At 47.6% G+C, this 13,021-nt stretch overlaps 1 protein-coding gene across 4 annotated transcripts in view; it reads left to right on the plus strand.

Annotated features, from left to right (window-relative positions):
• Positions 1-13,021, plus strand: part of GNG12 (G protein subunit gamma 12) — a 485,600-nt gene that overhangs the window by 422,618 nt on the left and 49,961 nt on the right. For all 4 annotated transcript variants that reach the window (XM_078668836.1, XM_078668829.1, XM_078668842.1 and 1 more), the window contains one exon: positions 1,571-1,677. In XM_078668836.1, coding sequence (XP_078524962.1) covers positions 1,585-1,677 — 93 coding nt within the window. In that variant the 5' untranslated portion in view covers positions 1,571-1,584. The remainder of the gene's footprint in view (positions 1-1,570; positions 1,678-13,021) is intronic.

The following is a 13,021-nucleotide window of genomic DNA, read 5'->3' on the forward strand; positions in this document are numbered from 1 at the left end:
GGCACAGGAGCGAGAATTATCGAGTCCGTGGAATTTTTTAGCCCGAGACCCGCCGAGGCGGGGAATCGAACCCTGGTCCACGGCCGATCTCAGCTTCCGGGTCTGCCGCCTCTAACCACTGAGCCACGCTTCTCCACCAAGGGAAACAAAGTTGTAGATCGCCGGTTAGACATAGGAAAGGGTGCCAGGAGTGGTATAGAACATAAACCTTGCTCCTAGTCCGTGCTGTGCTGGTATTTGTGTGCAAAACCCAGGATGCCGCCGCCATCATCAGCGCCCAGACTTACAGTGGCCTGACTATCATCCAAAGATGGTAAAGCAACCATTGCATAATGAGGTTCAGTGCACAGTGAAACAAACGGACACTTCACCATCCATGTATTGCAATGGTAGCATTTCTTGGCAATATAAGGATATTTTATTGATTGGAAAGAATTAGTGATAAATCGACCACCGTCTTCTCTGCCAAGTCTTCCATATCTTGAAGATTCACCCCAGTAGTTTCCACCTGCTGGCGTTGAAGCCCCGCCGTGGCAAAGCATTGTAAGCTTTTGATGGTAAAATAAACATTTAAAGTTGTGTGGAAATGCAGCTGTCCGTTTTAGCAGGAAAACACACTTTGCTTCATCTTCAGCCAGCACAGAAAGGGACACCACCGAGAAGTTAGTCTGGCCGTGCAGGACTATTCCAATCCAGTCTCCACTGTTCTACCAGCACGCGGCTGGCATGATTAATGGGGGGTGGGCGCTGGGTTGCGCAAAGGGGGAAAATATTTTTACGCTTATTTTGCCGCTGGGTCACAGGTCTCTTTTCCTTGCTCCTGCTCTCCTCGTGGAGCAGGAAGCCAGGAACAAGAATCCAGGCTCCCCTGACCACTCACAATGCTGCAGTGCAGCGTTGTGATGAGCATACTAGTTCGTCGCTGATGGAGCACGGTTTCGCAAAAAGAAACCTGCTCAAACCTATTTGTCCAAAGAGGCAGCAGGTCTGGAGGTCTGGAATAACCTGCCGACCATCCTCGAAATGAACTAGACATCTGTTGCCCAAAATAATCTCAAGAAGGAAGTTTTCTAAGCACACATCACATCTGTTGGAAGTACAACCCTCCACAGGAAGCGAGCGGAATGGGTAGAGCGCAACATATAAATGACACTTGCAAATGATACTCCTCCCGTCTCACTTCCACTTCTCAAGTTCCCTTTACCATCCTCAGATGGATTCGCCGTTTCCATCTTCTCCTACGACCTTATTACTTTCCTTCCTGTGTTTCTCTTCAAAATGAGATACTCTTGTTTTCATATTATAACATATATTTATTTGCATTGTTTTTAAGATAAAAATAAGAATTTTAAATTGCTGTGTAACACAGCCAACTTGTATGTTTGGAATGCTTTGAGGCCCCCATGAATGTGCATCCTGAATCCTTCAATGATCGCAGATGTCGAGTCCGTGAATGCTAACGTATGAACGTGAGACACACACACCTAATGCAAACCTCTGATCGTTTAATGTACTTGTCATCATCCGTTTGAGCAGTGTGTAACTTTTATTTGTGATTGTTTAAATTCAGAAAATCCCTTGAAGATGTCTGCCAAAACAACCAGCACAAACAATATAGGACAGGCAAAAAGAACAGTCCAGCAGTTAAGAATAGAAGCCTCCATAGAAAGGATAAAGGTAAGCAAACTTTCTCATTGTTGTATAAGCACATTTATAATTACGTATTATTATTCATGAGTAATACTCCAGTCATCTAACACTCCACGCAGTTAAGGTGTCTTTTGTTTTGCACTTTGATAGGATCTTTGATGTTTGTTATGCAGAAGTCTTTTCAAATAGTTGCTCTCCAGGTTCTCTATAAAATGTTGTCGAGGACGGTACCAGGAACTATTCTTGTATAACCTAAAGGTGCGAATGGTTCATCCAGTTGCATACTAAGGGGCTCATTAGGATGGAGGAATTTCCGCATCCTCCGGGCCGGCGGTGGAGGATGCGGAAAATCCTCTGCGGACCACCAAAGACCCACCGCCACATTAGGATGGCTGGTGGGTCCTGGTTTCAGTCCGCCGCTTTTCCGCTGCGGTTGACTTACAACCGCGGCGGAAAAGCTGTAACATGGCTGGCGGTGTCTATCAGACACCGCCAGCCATATTAGGATAGTGTAAAAGAGATGCTTTTCCACGGCGGCTTTTCCGCCGTGGAAAAGCATACGGACTTTGACTTCGGGGGCCCGTTGCGGGCACCCTGGGTGAAGGGGGGAAGATGGGTGCACATGGGGGGTACCCATGGTACACCCCTGCATTTGTATGCAGAAATCGGCAGGCACCGCGCGGTGCCTGCCGCTTTCTGCATACAAATGCAATGTATGCATTTTTAACATTGCGGCGGGTGCAGCTTGAAGCTGCACCCACCGCAATGTTAAAGATAGAGGATGTGACCGCCACCCTGGCGGTCACATCCTAATCTTCACGGAGGGAACGCCGCTGCCCATGCGGACGTTCCCTCCTACTCAGGGGTCGCGGACGGACTCAAGTCCGTCCGCGATCCTAATGAGCCCCTAAATGTGGAGGTGTGGTTCAATCTGTGTACACTTGTGAAGCTTTTTGAAAAAAGCAAATTCTTTTGCAGTGCTGAACCTGAAAAAAATTGGCCGTATCTCATGGTGGCAGTTCCTAAGAGCGATGAAATACCTATATAAAAAAATCTCGTCCGCACAGTGACAAGCTTGCCTCACTTCTTGTACAAAAGAGAAATGTGTCCAGTGATGGAAAATCCAGAGTGAGAGACACTAGAAAAAACTGGAGTTTAGGATATTGTTTAGATACCCAAGGAGAAAATTCCCATTTTTTTCAGTTTTATACCTGGTTGCTCGCAGGAGACCCTATTGTGCAACAGAGTATATGCAATTTAAGATACTGGCGTTGATGGCTACAGGTATATGAAGGGATACTTTTATGGGCCACAGAATTTTTAAACTTTTCTGCACCTGGGAGCCAGTGTGGGTTGATCATGATGGCTCTGACGTGTTTGTCTTTCCGCAATTTACCAGCCGACTGGAATGCTGTTTTTGACACATTGTTGTCTGGAATTTTGTGGCAATCCTTTCTAGATTGCATTAATTGTTCCCCACTGGTCAAGCCTACAGTGTTGTGCCCTATTTTCTTGTGCCCACTGCCCACACCCTGGGTACTTTTAGTTTTGGCTTGAGAGCGCAGCGGTCTGCATCACCTACTGTTACTAATACTTTAATATATAAAGTGGGGTTTGGCTCTAGCCCAGAGGACTACCGGTTACCTCATGCTGTTGGTTGTTTTAAACTTTTTCCAATTTTCATTACAAAGCATAAGGAATTATTTTACATCTAAAAAGTGCACTCTTATCATTACACAATCAATTCTTCTTGAATGCTAAGTGGAGGCAGACCCATTACTGAAATATATCGGAGAAAAATACCCCGCCATACCCAGTGTGAGGCTCCTTTATGGCCGCCTAGGTGGGGCACAGTATGGAGCAGCTCGTGAGGACAGGAGGTTCACTGGTCACCGTAAGCAGTAAGCTGATGGCACGCTCCATCAGCAGCAGACCCCGCCTGGAGATCACATGATGGCGGGCAATGGGGCAGTCCACTTACCACAGTCTGAAAGACAGAAGAAGTCTGCGGAGAAGGGCTGCAGCCGCTTGAATAAGGAGGTTACGCGCAGCTCTTTCTTGTTGCAGCTGAGCCATTGGAAATGAGGAAAATAGGAGGAAACCTTGAGCTGCTGGCTGCCTCTGGATGGTGTGGGCCGCACCAACAGGTTCCTGCAGTCTTTGCACCTGGATCCAAAATAGAGTGCCTGTTTGGTGAGGCAACTGCCATCATCTGAATAAGAGGGGTGTGGAGGGACACTCTGTCTTGGACTACAGGTGGACTCGGTTTGGGTCCCGGTATGCTGACACTCCCTGTATTAGCAGGCAGGGGAGGGTGAATAAACCCATTGAGGCATAAAGTGCGCTGGTCAGCCCTTGTAAGAGTCCGTCTTTGGCGTGCAGGCATTGTATGAATAAAGCAGTTCTTTTTGGGTCTGATGTTAGCCAAGACCTATTGACTAGTAAAATCACACCTATAAAATACTTATTGATCTGGGCTTTCAGCCAGCCCGCGTCATTCATTGGTCTGTTGTCAGTCACCTTTTTCTTTTCGCCCACTACGGCATACATCAGTTACTCACCTCAGCCATCACCGAACTTCACTGTGAGTGACGCCATTGTGCTCTCACAAGAAGTGCATATGCACTCTCACACTCTAGCTGCTAGAGATTAGACATCTCTCTTCTGTTCCTGCTTGGCACAGCGGAGTCTCCCCTACACCCTCCTCCCATTTCCTCATGGAGTTCAAAGTCCCAATTTAACTTAGATCCATATCATTGGTTCTAAGAAAAGTACAACGCCCGACGGCTGAGCAGGATGGATTTCCTTCAATTCCAGTCCCCTTGCCTACTGTTCGCAGAATATGCCACCATGCCCTTTGTACGAAACTGAACATGTCCAAATTCAACATAGTTGTATCAGTAGTGTGCAAACCTTACTACAAACTCGTTATAAACCCATGACAAGTGTCGTATATCTTTAAAAGTGTCATCACTGGTGCGTGACTTTTCTAGCCACATAGTGAAATAAAGCCCTCTGCTCAAACTGAACTTTTTAAGTTAAAAAACATTCTGGCATAATTTGTGGATCGTGTTTTCAGTAGATAAGTGACATTCTGGTAATAAATACCCTGATCCTTAAACCTCCCTCTTTGCTCCTTTTAGAATGGAATGAAAGTGACTGGTTTCCAAGTCTTTTAATTTGAGTAAAATGCTAGGATGCCTTTTGCAGATGTTTCGGTGTTTATAAACCGAAAGTAACGGCTTGTCTAAACCTGTACTTTAGTGATTACAGAATTTAGTTGCACAATTGCATCATTAAAGGGATGAAGATGTTTGCATACCCAAGCAGTGGAATGTAAATCAAATAAAATTACTTAATATGTGTCCTCACTTACTGGGCATAAAGCGAATATAATTATTTTTTTTTTTAACTCACAAGGACCACACCCATAAAAATGTCTCTTGCAAACCCCACATTGTGACAACAGTAATATCTAGTCAAAGGAGCAACACAGGTGGGGTAAATTGTTTTAAAAAGAGCTGTGTGTGGTCTACTGGTTTTAGACAGTTGTGAATATCTTTGGGATTGTTTTAAAAAGAGTGGTGTGGGGCTACAGGTTTTAGATACTCTTTAAGATCCTTGGGATTGTTTTATAAAGAGCTGTGTGTGTTTTACAGGTTGTTTAGACTTGAAGATCCTTGGAATTGTTTAAAAGAAGCAGTATGTGGTCTACAGGTTTTAGATACGCCTGAAGATCCTTGGGATTGTTTTTAAAAATAGAAGTATGTGGTCTACAGGTTTTAGATACTCTTGAAGATCCTTGGGATTGTTTAAAAAGAAAAGCAGTATATGGTCTACAGGTTGTAGATGCTCTTGAAGATCCTTGGGATTGCCTTTAAAAATAGAAGTATGTGGTCTACAGGTTTTAGATTACTCTTTTTTTTTAACAACACATTTTTTAATTTGTTTTCCAAATTACCATACGGGCAAAGCCCTGCAAAGATAATACAAATAGTGAGCGTGGCATACAGTTTCTGGCTACATCATATAAAAACCATATGATCTGCGGAACAGCAGACCAGAAATACATCAAACCACACTGAACACACCCAGAGAGTATTACATGCACATTATTAACCGATATTCGATAACAGAAAGTCAATCATCAGACTAAACAGGTGAGTTTCTAACCACCAATTGTTCAATGGGATCGTGGGAGGCGGACTGCGATAGTGGGGGCAAATAGATACCTCTGTATGCGGCCCATTGGGCCCATATATTCCTGTGCTTCTGCAGGCACCCGCTAACCTCAAACACCACAATCTCCGCAGTCATACATCTATCCATTGCCTTTTTACATCCAGCAACGTTAGGTGGGGACGAAGCCTTCCAATGTTGTGTGATATCTCACTTGGCTAGGGCAAGACCTAAGAATAGGTGGTGCTGCTTGTAGCGGTTCCCCCTATATCATTTGCGCTATATATGAGCAACAAACTGGGGTCGAGCGGGATGGTCCATGCCAGAACCTGATCCAGGCAGGACGTCATTTGAGTCCAGAATGGCTGAATCCCCGTACAGCTCCACACAATATGGAGAAAGGACCTGTCGTCGCTGCTGCAGTGAAGACACAAAGGAGACTAAATAACACCCATTTTCCACAGCCAAAGACGAGTGTAATCTATCCGGTGGAGGTATTTAAACTGGATGAGTTGGTACCGGGAGGACACCGCTGCATACCTGGGGAATAGCCAGGGCTTCTGTCCAGTCATCGTCCATGAGGGGCGGCAAATCGGCCTCACACGCCACTCTAGTTTTGTGTATGGTGGTGTTGATGTGCGTGTTAAGCGTTTGATAAATATGTTTGATTTTGTGATCCCCTATGTCCTTCATCAGTAGGTGGCCTTCTAGTGGGTGGAATGCTCGTAGGGCCTCCAGATGACGAATCTGGGGTCTGTGGCATGTTGAAGTTGCAGGTAGTGATGAAACTGGGATTTATGCAGATCATAGGCAGATTGCAGCCGCTGAAAACACTTAAGGGTAGTGCCCTGCAAGATCTCCCCAAGCGTTTAGATCCCAATAAGGTCCCATTTATGGAACCCATTCAGAGCGGAGACGGTCCATAGGTACATGCCCTGCCAAAGTGGAGTGGAGCCCGTTAATCTGCCCACCATCCCATGGATTTAACTGTGCCTCTCCAGATTTGTATAACTGTCCGACATGTTGGAGGGAGTGCTTCTTGGGGTGCGTTACTGTATAGGAGATGTAGTAAGTGGGTGCCAGCCATGGCCTCCCGCTCGACTGCATAGGCTGAATCCGACCATACCACCATTCGTTTATCACCAAAAGATGAGAGGAGGAATAATATGCCCGGACGTCGGCTGCTACAATGCCGCTGCAATAAGTGGACTGTGCACAAGTGCGGAGTGCAACCCGAATCGCAACTCCTTGCCATAGGAATCTATTCAAGATCACATTGAGACACGTAAACATGTAGGAGAGATAGTGTATGGAAAATTCTGAAGGCAATATAATAGGCGCGGCAAGGACACCATCTTCAAGATAGCGGATTGGCCATTTAAGGATAGAGGCAACTGGGACCAAACAGTCATCTCATCGTGGGCAGCTGGGAGTAACAGGGCAATATTGTGCGCGAAGGAGGCCTTAGGGCACGGCGGTATAAAGACCCCCAAGTACTTCATTCCTGTAGTAGCAATGGATATTCGGATGCCCACGCTGGACTCCTCTTCTCCCCGCAAATAGGAAAGAGTGTGTAGAACCACAGGTCCGACATAAAGAAAAGAGCATCATCTGCATATAGCACGATTCTGTTTGAGTATTCCTGTGTCCAATCTATCCCCCAGATCAGCAGGTCCTGACGTACCCACACCGCTAGGGGCTTTATGGCTAGGGCAAATAAGAGGGGGGACAAGTGGCATCCCTGCCTCGATGGTTGGGAAAGGGGGCAGAACAAAAACCTGCCACACAAGCAGATGCGGAGAGGTCAGTATATAACAGCTGGGTATAAATTATGAACCGAGGCCCTAGGTTTATGGCATGAAGGAGTTTGAAGAGGTAGGCCCAGCTCAGGGAGTCAAATGCTTTATCTATGTCGGCCAGCAGAACAGCCGCTGGGTGACCACGTCTTGGGCTCCTGCAATGGTGTTATGGACTCGCCTAATATGTCAATTGGAGCGCTGTGGCATGAAGCCAGACTGGTCAGGGTGAGGATGCAGGAGCGGAGGCGATCTGTCAGAACCTTTCTCAGGAGTTTGGGCTCAAAATTGAGCAATGCGGTAGGACAATACGATGCTGGGTTTTCAGGGGGACGGCCAGGATTGAGGAACACCACGATCTCAGCATGCCGCCAGTTCACAGGCAAAATACGCTGCTCTAGGGCTTCATGTAGTGCCTCCAGCAGATGCAGACCCAGGCCATCATATGCGGATGCAGGAAGTCGCTTGGAAAGCCATTCGGACCCAGAGCCCTGCCTGGATGAATGCTTGCTAATGCCGCCTTCAATTCATCTATCGTTATAGGGCTATCCAACAAGTCCCGCACTGGATCGGAGAGCTTACGAGGGGGACTATCCGATAGAAATTTACTTATGAGGGGCTCCGATATCCGTTCCCGCTCTCGTTAGAGATCAGCACAAAAGGATACAAAAGCTTGGACCACTGTTTTTGGGGAAGTGCAGTGCGTACCGTCCAGGTCCCTCAGATGGGGTACCTGCACAGGGGTTGACCTAGCCTAACAGAGCCGATGAAGCATTTTGCTAGTCTTATCGCCCCATTGGTAGATCCTGTGCTGGGTCGCCAGCCACGCTTCTTCTGCCTCTTCAGTAAGGAGCTGATGAATTTGTTGAGTAAGTAGAAGAGTTCACCGATGGGAAACGTGCCATCTTTCTTGCATTGGTATGCCCCCACTTTTTTCTGAACTGCTGATGTGCTTTGACTAAGTGTGCCCTGGGCTCCTGCCAACCAGGTACCCAGGGCCTGTGTTCCTTCCCTAAAACTGTGTTGAAACTAAAACCCATTTGGCATCTCTGGCTACCTGTTAGCCCCTAGTAAATGGTACCCTAGGTACCCAGGGCATGGTGACCAGAGAAGACCCCTGAGGGCTGCAGCACTTATTGTGCCACCCTCAGGGGCCCTGTACCCTGACACCCACACACTGCCTTTGCAGGCTGAGTGTCTAAGTACAGAACTAAACAAAGAGTCGACATGGTACACATCCCTGTGTACCATGCCCACAGAACCCACTGTCCTGGCATACTTCAGTCACCCCTCTAGCTGGGTGCCCTATGCCAGAGGTGTGGGCACATGTGCATGAGCCCTGTGCCCCTACAGTACCCAGGGCCATTCCTGGGCACTCTAAGTGCAGTGATGCCATTAAGAGTATTTGGTGCTGGGAGGTTGTCATTACGAACTCCACAGCACCATTATGGCTACACTGAAGACTGACAAGTTTGGTACCAAACTTCTCAGCACATTAAACCCGCACTGATGCCAGTGTGAGATTTAATGTGAAATGCACCAGAGGGCATCTTAGAGATGCCCCCTGAAAACCTAACCTACAATCCACATCTAGGCTGAATGGCTGCAGAGGCTGCCACACAGCAGACATGTTGCTGGACCCATGGGTGGAGAGCCTCCCACTCTCCTGGGCCTGCAACAATGAACATCCTGGGAGAGGTGCTAGGCTTCCTCCCCCAGGATGAGCAGGGGGAAGCTTCAAAGGCATGCCGCCTCTGTGAGCTTCTCCAGACCATTTGCTGTACTCAGCAACTGGCCCCCTCCGGTTCTAACCCCCACTCTGGTGGGAAGACTGGCGGGAAACCCTACGTCAGGAAGGTGGTGTGCCAGCCTGTGCCAACCCCACCCCTCAGGTGGGAGAGGCGAGGTGAAGCACGACCCCGGGCTCCGGCCATCTTGAAGATGGGGAGCCCTGCCCAATCACAGCTAGGCTCCTGTCCCCCTCCCACAGGAGAGGAGCAGGCTAGGGGTGTACCCACCCCAGGACAGGGACCTATTGGTCCCTTCCCTTGCCCTACCTGTAACACCCCTTAATTTAGTATTTAGGGGCACCCTGAACCTTCCTTCCTCAGATCCAGATACGAAAAGAAGGAAATAGACCCGCCGTGCAGCTGCTAACAGGACGACCACAACTATCTTGGCCCCAGCCCTACCGCCCTGTAGATCCTGGAACCTGCTCCTGCCTAAACCCCGGCGACTCCAGCGGACAGCAACCTAGGGACACCGAGAGGACCTGCCTGCCTTGACCCTCTTAAAGACTGGGACTACCATCAGCAGAGGCTCTGCTGCAACAACACCCCTGGTGCCGCTGGCCGTGCCACCTTTGCCCTATCCTATTTCCCCATTTGCCCTGAGCAAGTGACCAGGAGCCCCGCTCCCACAGCCGCGTGGCCTGCTAGCCAGCAGCCACCAACCAGAGGCCCCCAGCCCGCCATTGGATAACATTGGGCCTAACAACCTCTGCACCCGGCCGCCCCTGTGCTGCTGAGGGTGAACCAACTGTACCTACCTGACCCTGGGGGACCCCTGAGTTATGCCCAGAACCTTAACTTCACCAGTCGAGTACTCACCTAGAAACCGGTAACTCACTTACCTGCCATTGGGTAACATTGACTGGCTTGACTCGAAAAATCTTCTAAGTGTGAAGTTTCGTAAACTTAAAATATTCATATAAAATCAACCAAATTCCGAAGTACTCACTTGTGATCAGGAGAGAAGCCAGTACTGCACCTTGTGGCCCAGTACTGAACCGCAAAAGTAATCCTAGTCGGGTTTATTAGTAACTTGAACTTTCTCCATAGGAATCCATTGTGTGCTTTTCTGTGACATTTCTTCTGTCTACTTTTGAAAACTTGAAATATTCTTTAAAAATCATACGAAATACTGAAACGTAATTACTTACCTGGTTCGAGTTGAGACCATAGTGCTGGACCTAGGAGCCCAGTACTGGATTACAAAAGTAACGAGATCGTACTTTACCTGCAACCTGAATTTTCTCCCATTGGATAACACTGCCAGATTTCTGTTGAAATTTTCTAAGTGTGAACTTTTAAAGAAGCTTTATATTCCTGAAAAATCACTGCAATAACTAAAACGTTTTTACTAAATTGTTTTCAGCTTAGACCCCAGGACTGAATCTAGGATCCAGTCCTGGAACTACCAAAGTAATCTACAAATTAATCAACTGTGTTTATATAGAAAAACCTATTGAGCTCAATGCTAAATTGTGTGTAGAATTGTGTTGCCTACTGCAACCCCTGTACCTATGGCGTTACAAAGTTTATTGCCTTTCTGCAAAGTACTCATCTGAGACCACTCATATTGAGAACAGTATATTTTGATACCTGTTGGCTCTAGAAATAAAATAACTATATCTTTGATATAAAAAGAACTGGCCTGGAGTTCAGTCTTTGAGTGTGTGAAACCTTTTGCTGACTGAGTGTGTACAACAAATGCTTTACACTGTCCTCTGGTACTGCCTTACTGCTCGACCAAGCTACCACTTTTGAGAGTAAGGTCACTCCTGACTTTAACCTCTGTTATTCCTCTGGGGTTTGTGGACTCTATACACACTGTACCTTATTCTGGTCCAGTATATATATAGAGCCACTTTCTCACAACCAAGAGCTTGGGTTCGGCCCTCCCAGCATTTGCAGCTCCAGCTGACTTTGGCGCTCCTCTAGTTCAAGTATCTGAGTCAGGCATCTACTTTTATCGCCTGTACGGAAGCTTATGTCTGCCACCCTAATCGTTTGCTTTAGGGCTTCCCATAGTATTATACGCGACGGGGATGAGTGTACGATAAACCGAAGATATTCTGCAATGGCGAGTCGTAAAGTCTTCTGATACGGAACGTCCCGAAGGAGCCAGGGGGACATTCGCCACCTGCATGAGGCCCAACAAACCTCCAGGCGTAACTTAATTTTTATGGGCGAGTGGTCAGAGAGACCCCTGGGTAGGATGGAAGTACTCGCTAATCTGTGCACGAAGCTGTGTGGAAGAAATGTGTGGTGCACGGCCGATGTATATGAGAACCGGGGCACCGTAGGGTGAAACGCGCGCCATCCCAATGTGTGTATTAGGACATTCAGCTTTGATGTAGAGGGGGGTTTGTCCGGTCGCACTGCACGCCACCTATCTAAGGGAGCCATCACGTCTTTCCAGTCACCACCCAGGATCATCAGACTTTCCGGAAAGTCGATTAAAGTGTTTAATTTTGTCTACGAATGTTTGTCCCAGCGGGGAAGGGGCATAAATACTCCCAATTGTTACCTGTTTACCCTCGACAGTGCCAGAGACTATGGTAAATCGCTCACCTGGGTCTAAACAAGGTTTGGAAATAAGGATCGGCACACGGCGGTGTATTGGCATCGCTTAGCCCCTTGCACCTCGTGTGAACCCGGAGTGATAAACCATGGCATAACCAAATCTACTAAGGCATGGAGTTTTATTGCCCTAGAGATGTGTCTCCTGCAACTGAAGAATGTCTGCGTCCTATCGTTTTGCTAAACGGAGAACCCCCTCGCTTAATTTTATTCAGCAGACCACGATATAATGTTCAGTTCTCCCAACGGAGCGTTACTCTTTTGGTGTGTCATCATCCTGTGACATAGTCCAGGTCTGTGATCACCATATTGGTAGCATGAGATTTATCAGTGTGTTTGGTGCTAAAAACTGTGCTAACAATAAAAAACCGACAACCCCCATCCACTTTCCCACTCCCTCCCCAATACATCCAAAAACAAGGAGTCCCTGTCGCGGTGAAAAAGTTACTCTGGCCCCAAACGAGAACCCGCCAAAAGAACCCACCCAACCCCACCTTATACAACATAACACTAAATGTCCAGGGGCGTGGACTGTCCATTCACCGCCTAGAGCCACAGGTGGGACCCCAGTATATAGATTTCAAAGCCCCGCTAGGAGGGCAGTGGCTGCAACATCGGACCACATGTCCGGCTGAACAGGATCACTCGTTGTCTCAGCCTGATCGTGAGTTTTCCGGTTGGAACGGGATCTGTGCCGCCGTCTCGATGTGCCTCTGTTCTGTTGACTTCTGTGTGAGCCCTGCGAGGAGTCAGAATCTATTGGAGGCGGCGTGTGAGGTTTGAGATGCGCCCTTTCATCAGTCCAGGCAAATACCTCCTCAGGAGAGTAAAAAAAAAACATTTTAGAGTTCGAGTATCTTCATTCTGGCGGGCTATAGCAGCATATAGGACATGTTCAATTCTCGAAGTCTGCGTTTCGCCCCCTCAAAGGATTGGCGTTGTTGCTGCACCAATCTGGTATAGTCGGGGAATACCATTATTTGGTGAGCATTTGATCTTTATGCTCCCGGGCGAACCAAAGTATGGCGTCTC

Source organism: Lissotriton helveticus, chromosome 1_2, assembly GCF_964261635.1.
Source record: "Lissotriton helveticus chromosome 1_2, aLisHel1.1, whole genome shotgun sequence".
Classification (NCBI taxonomy): domain Eukaryota; kingdom Metazoa; phylum Chordata; class Amphibia; order Caudata; family Salamandridae; genus Lissotriton; species Lissotriton helveticus.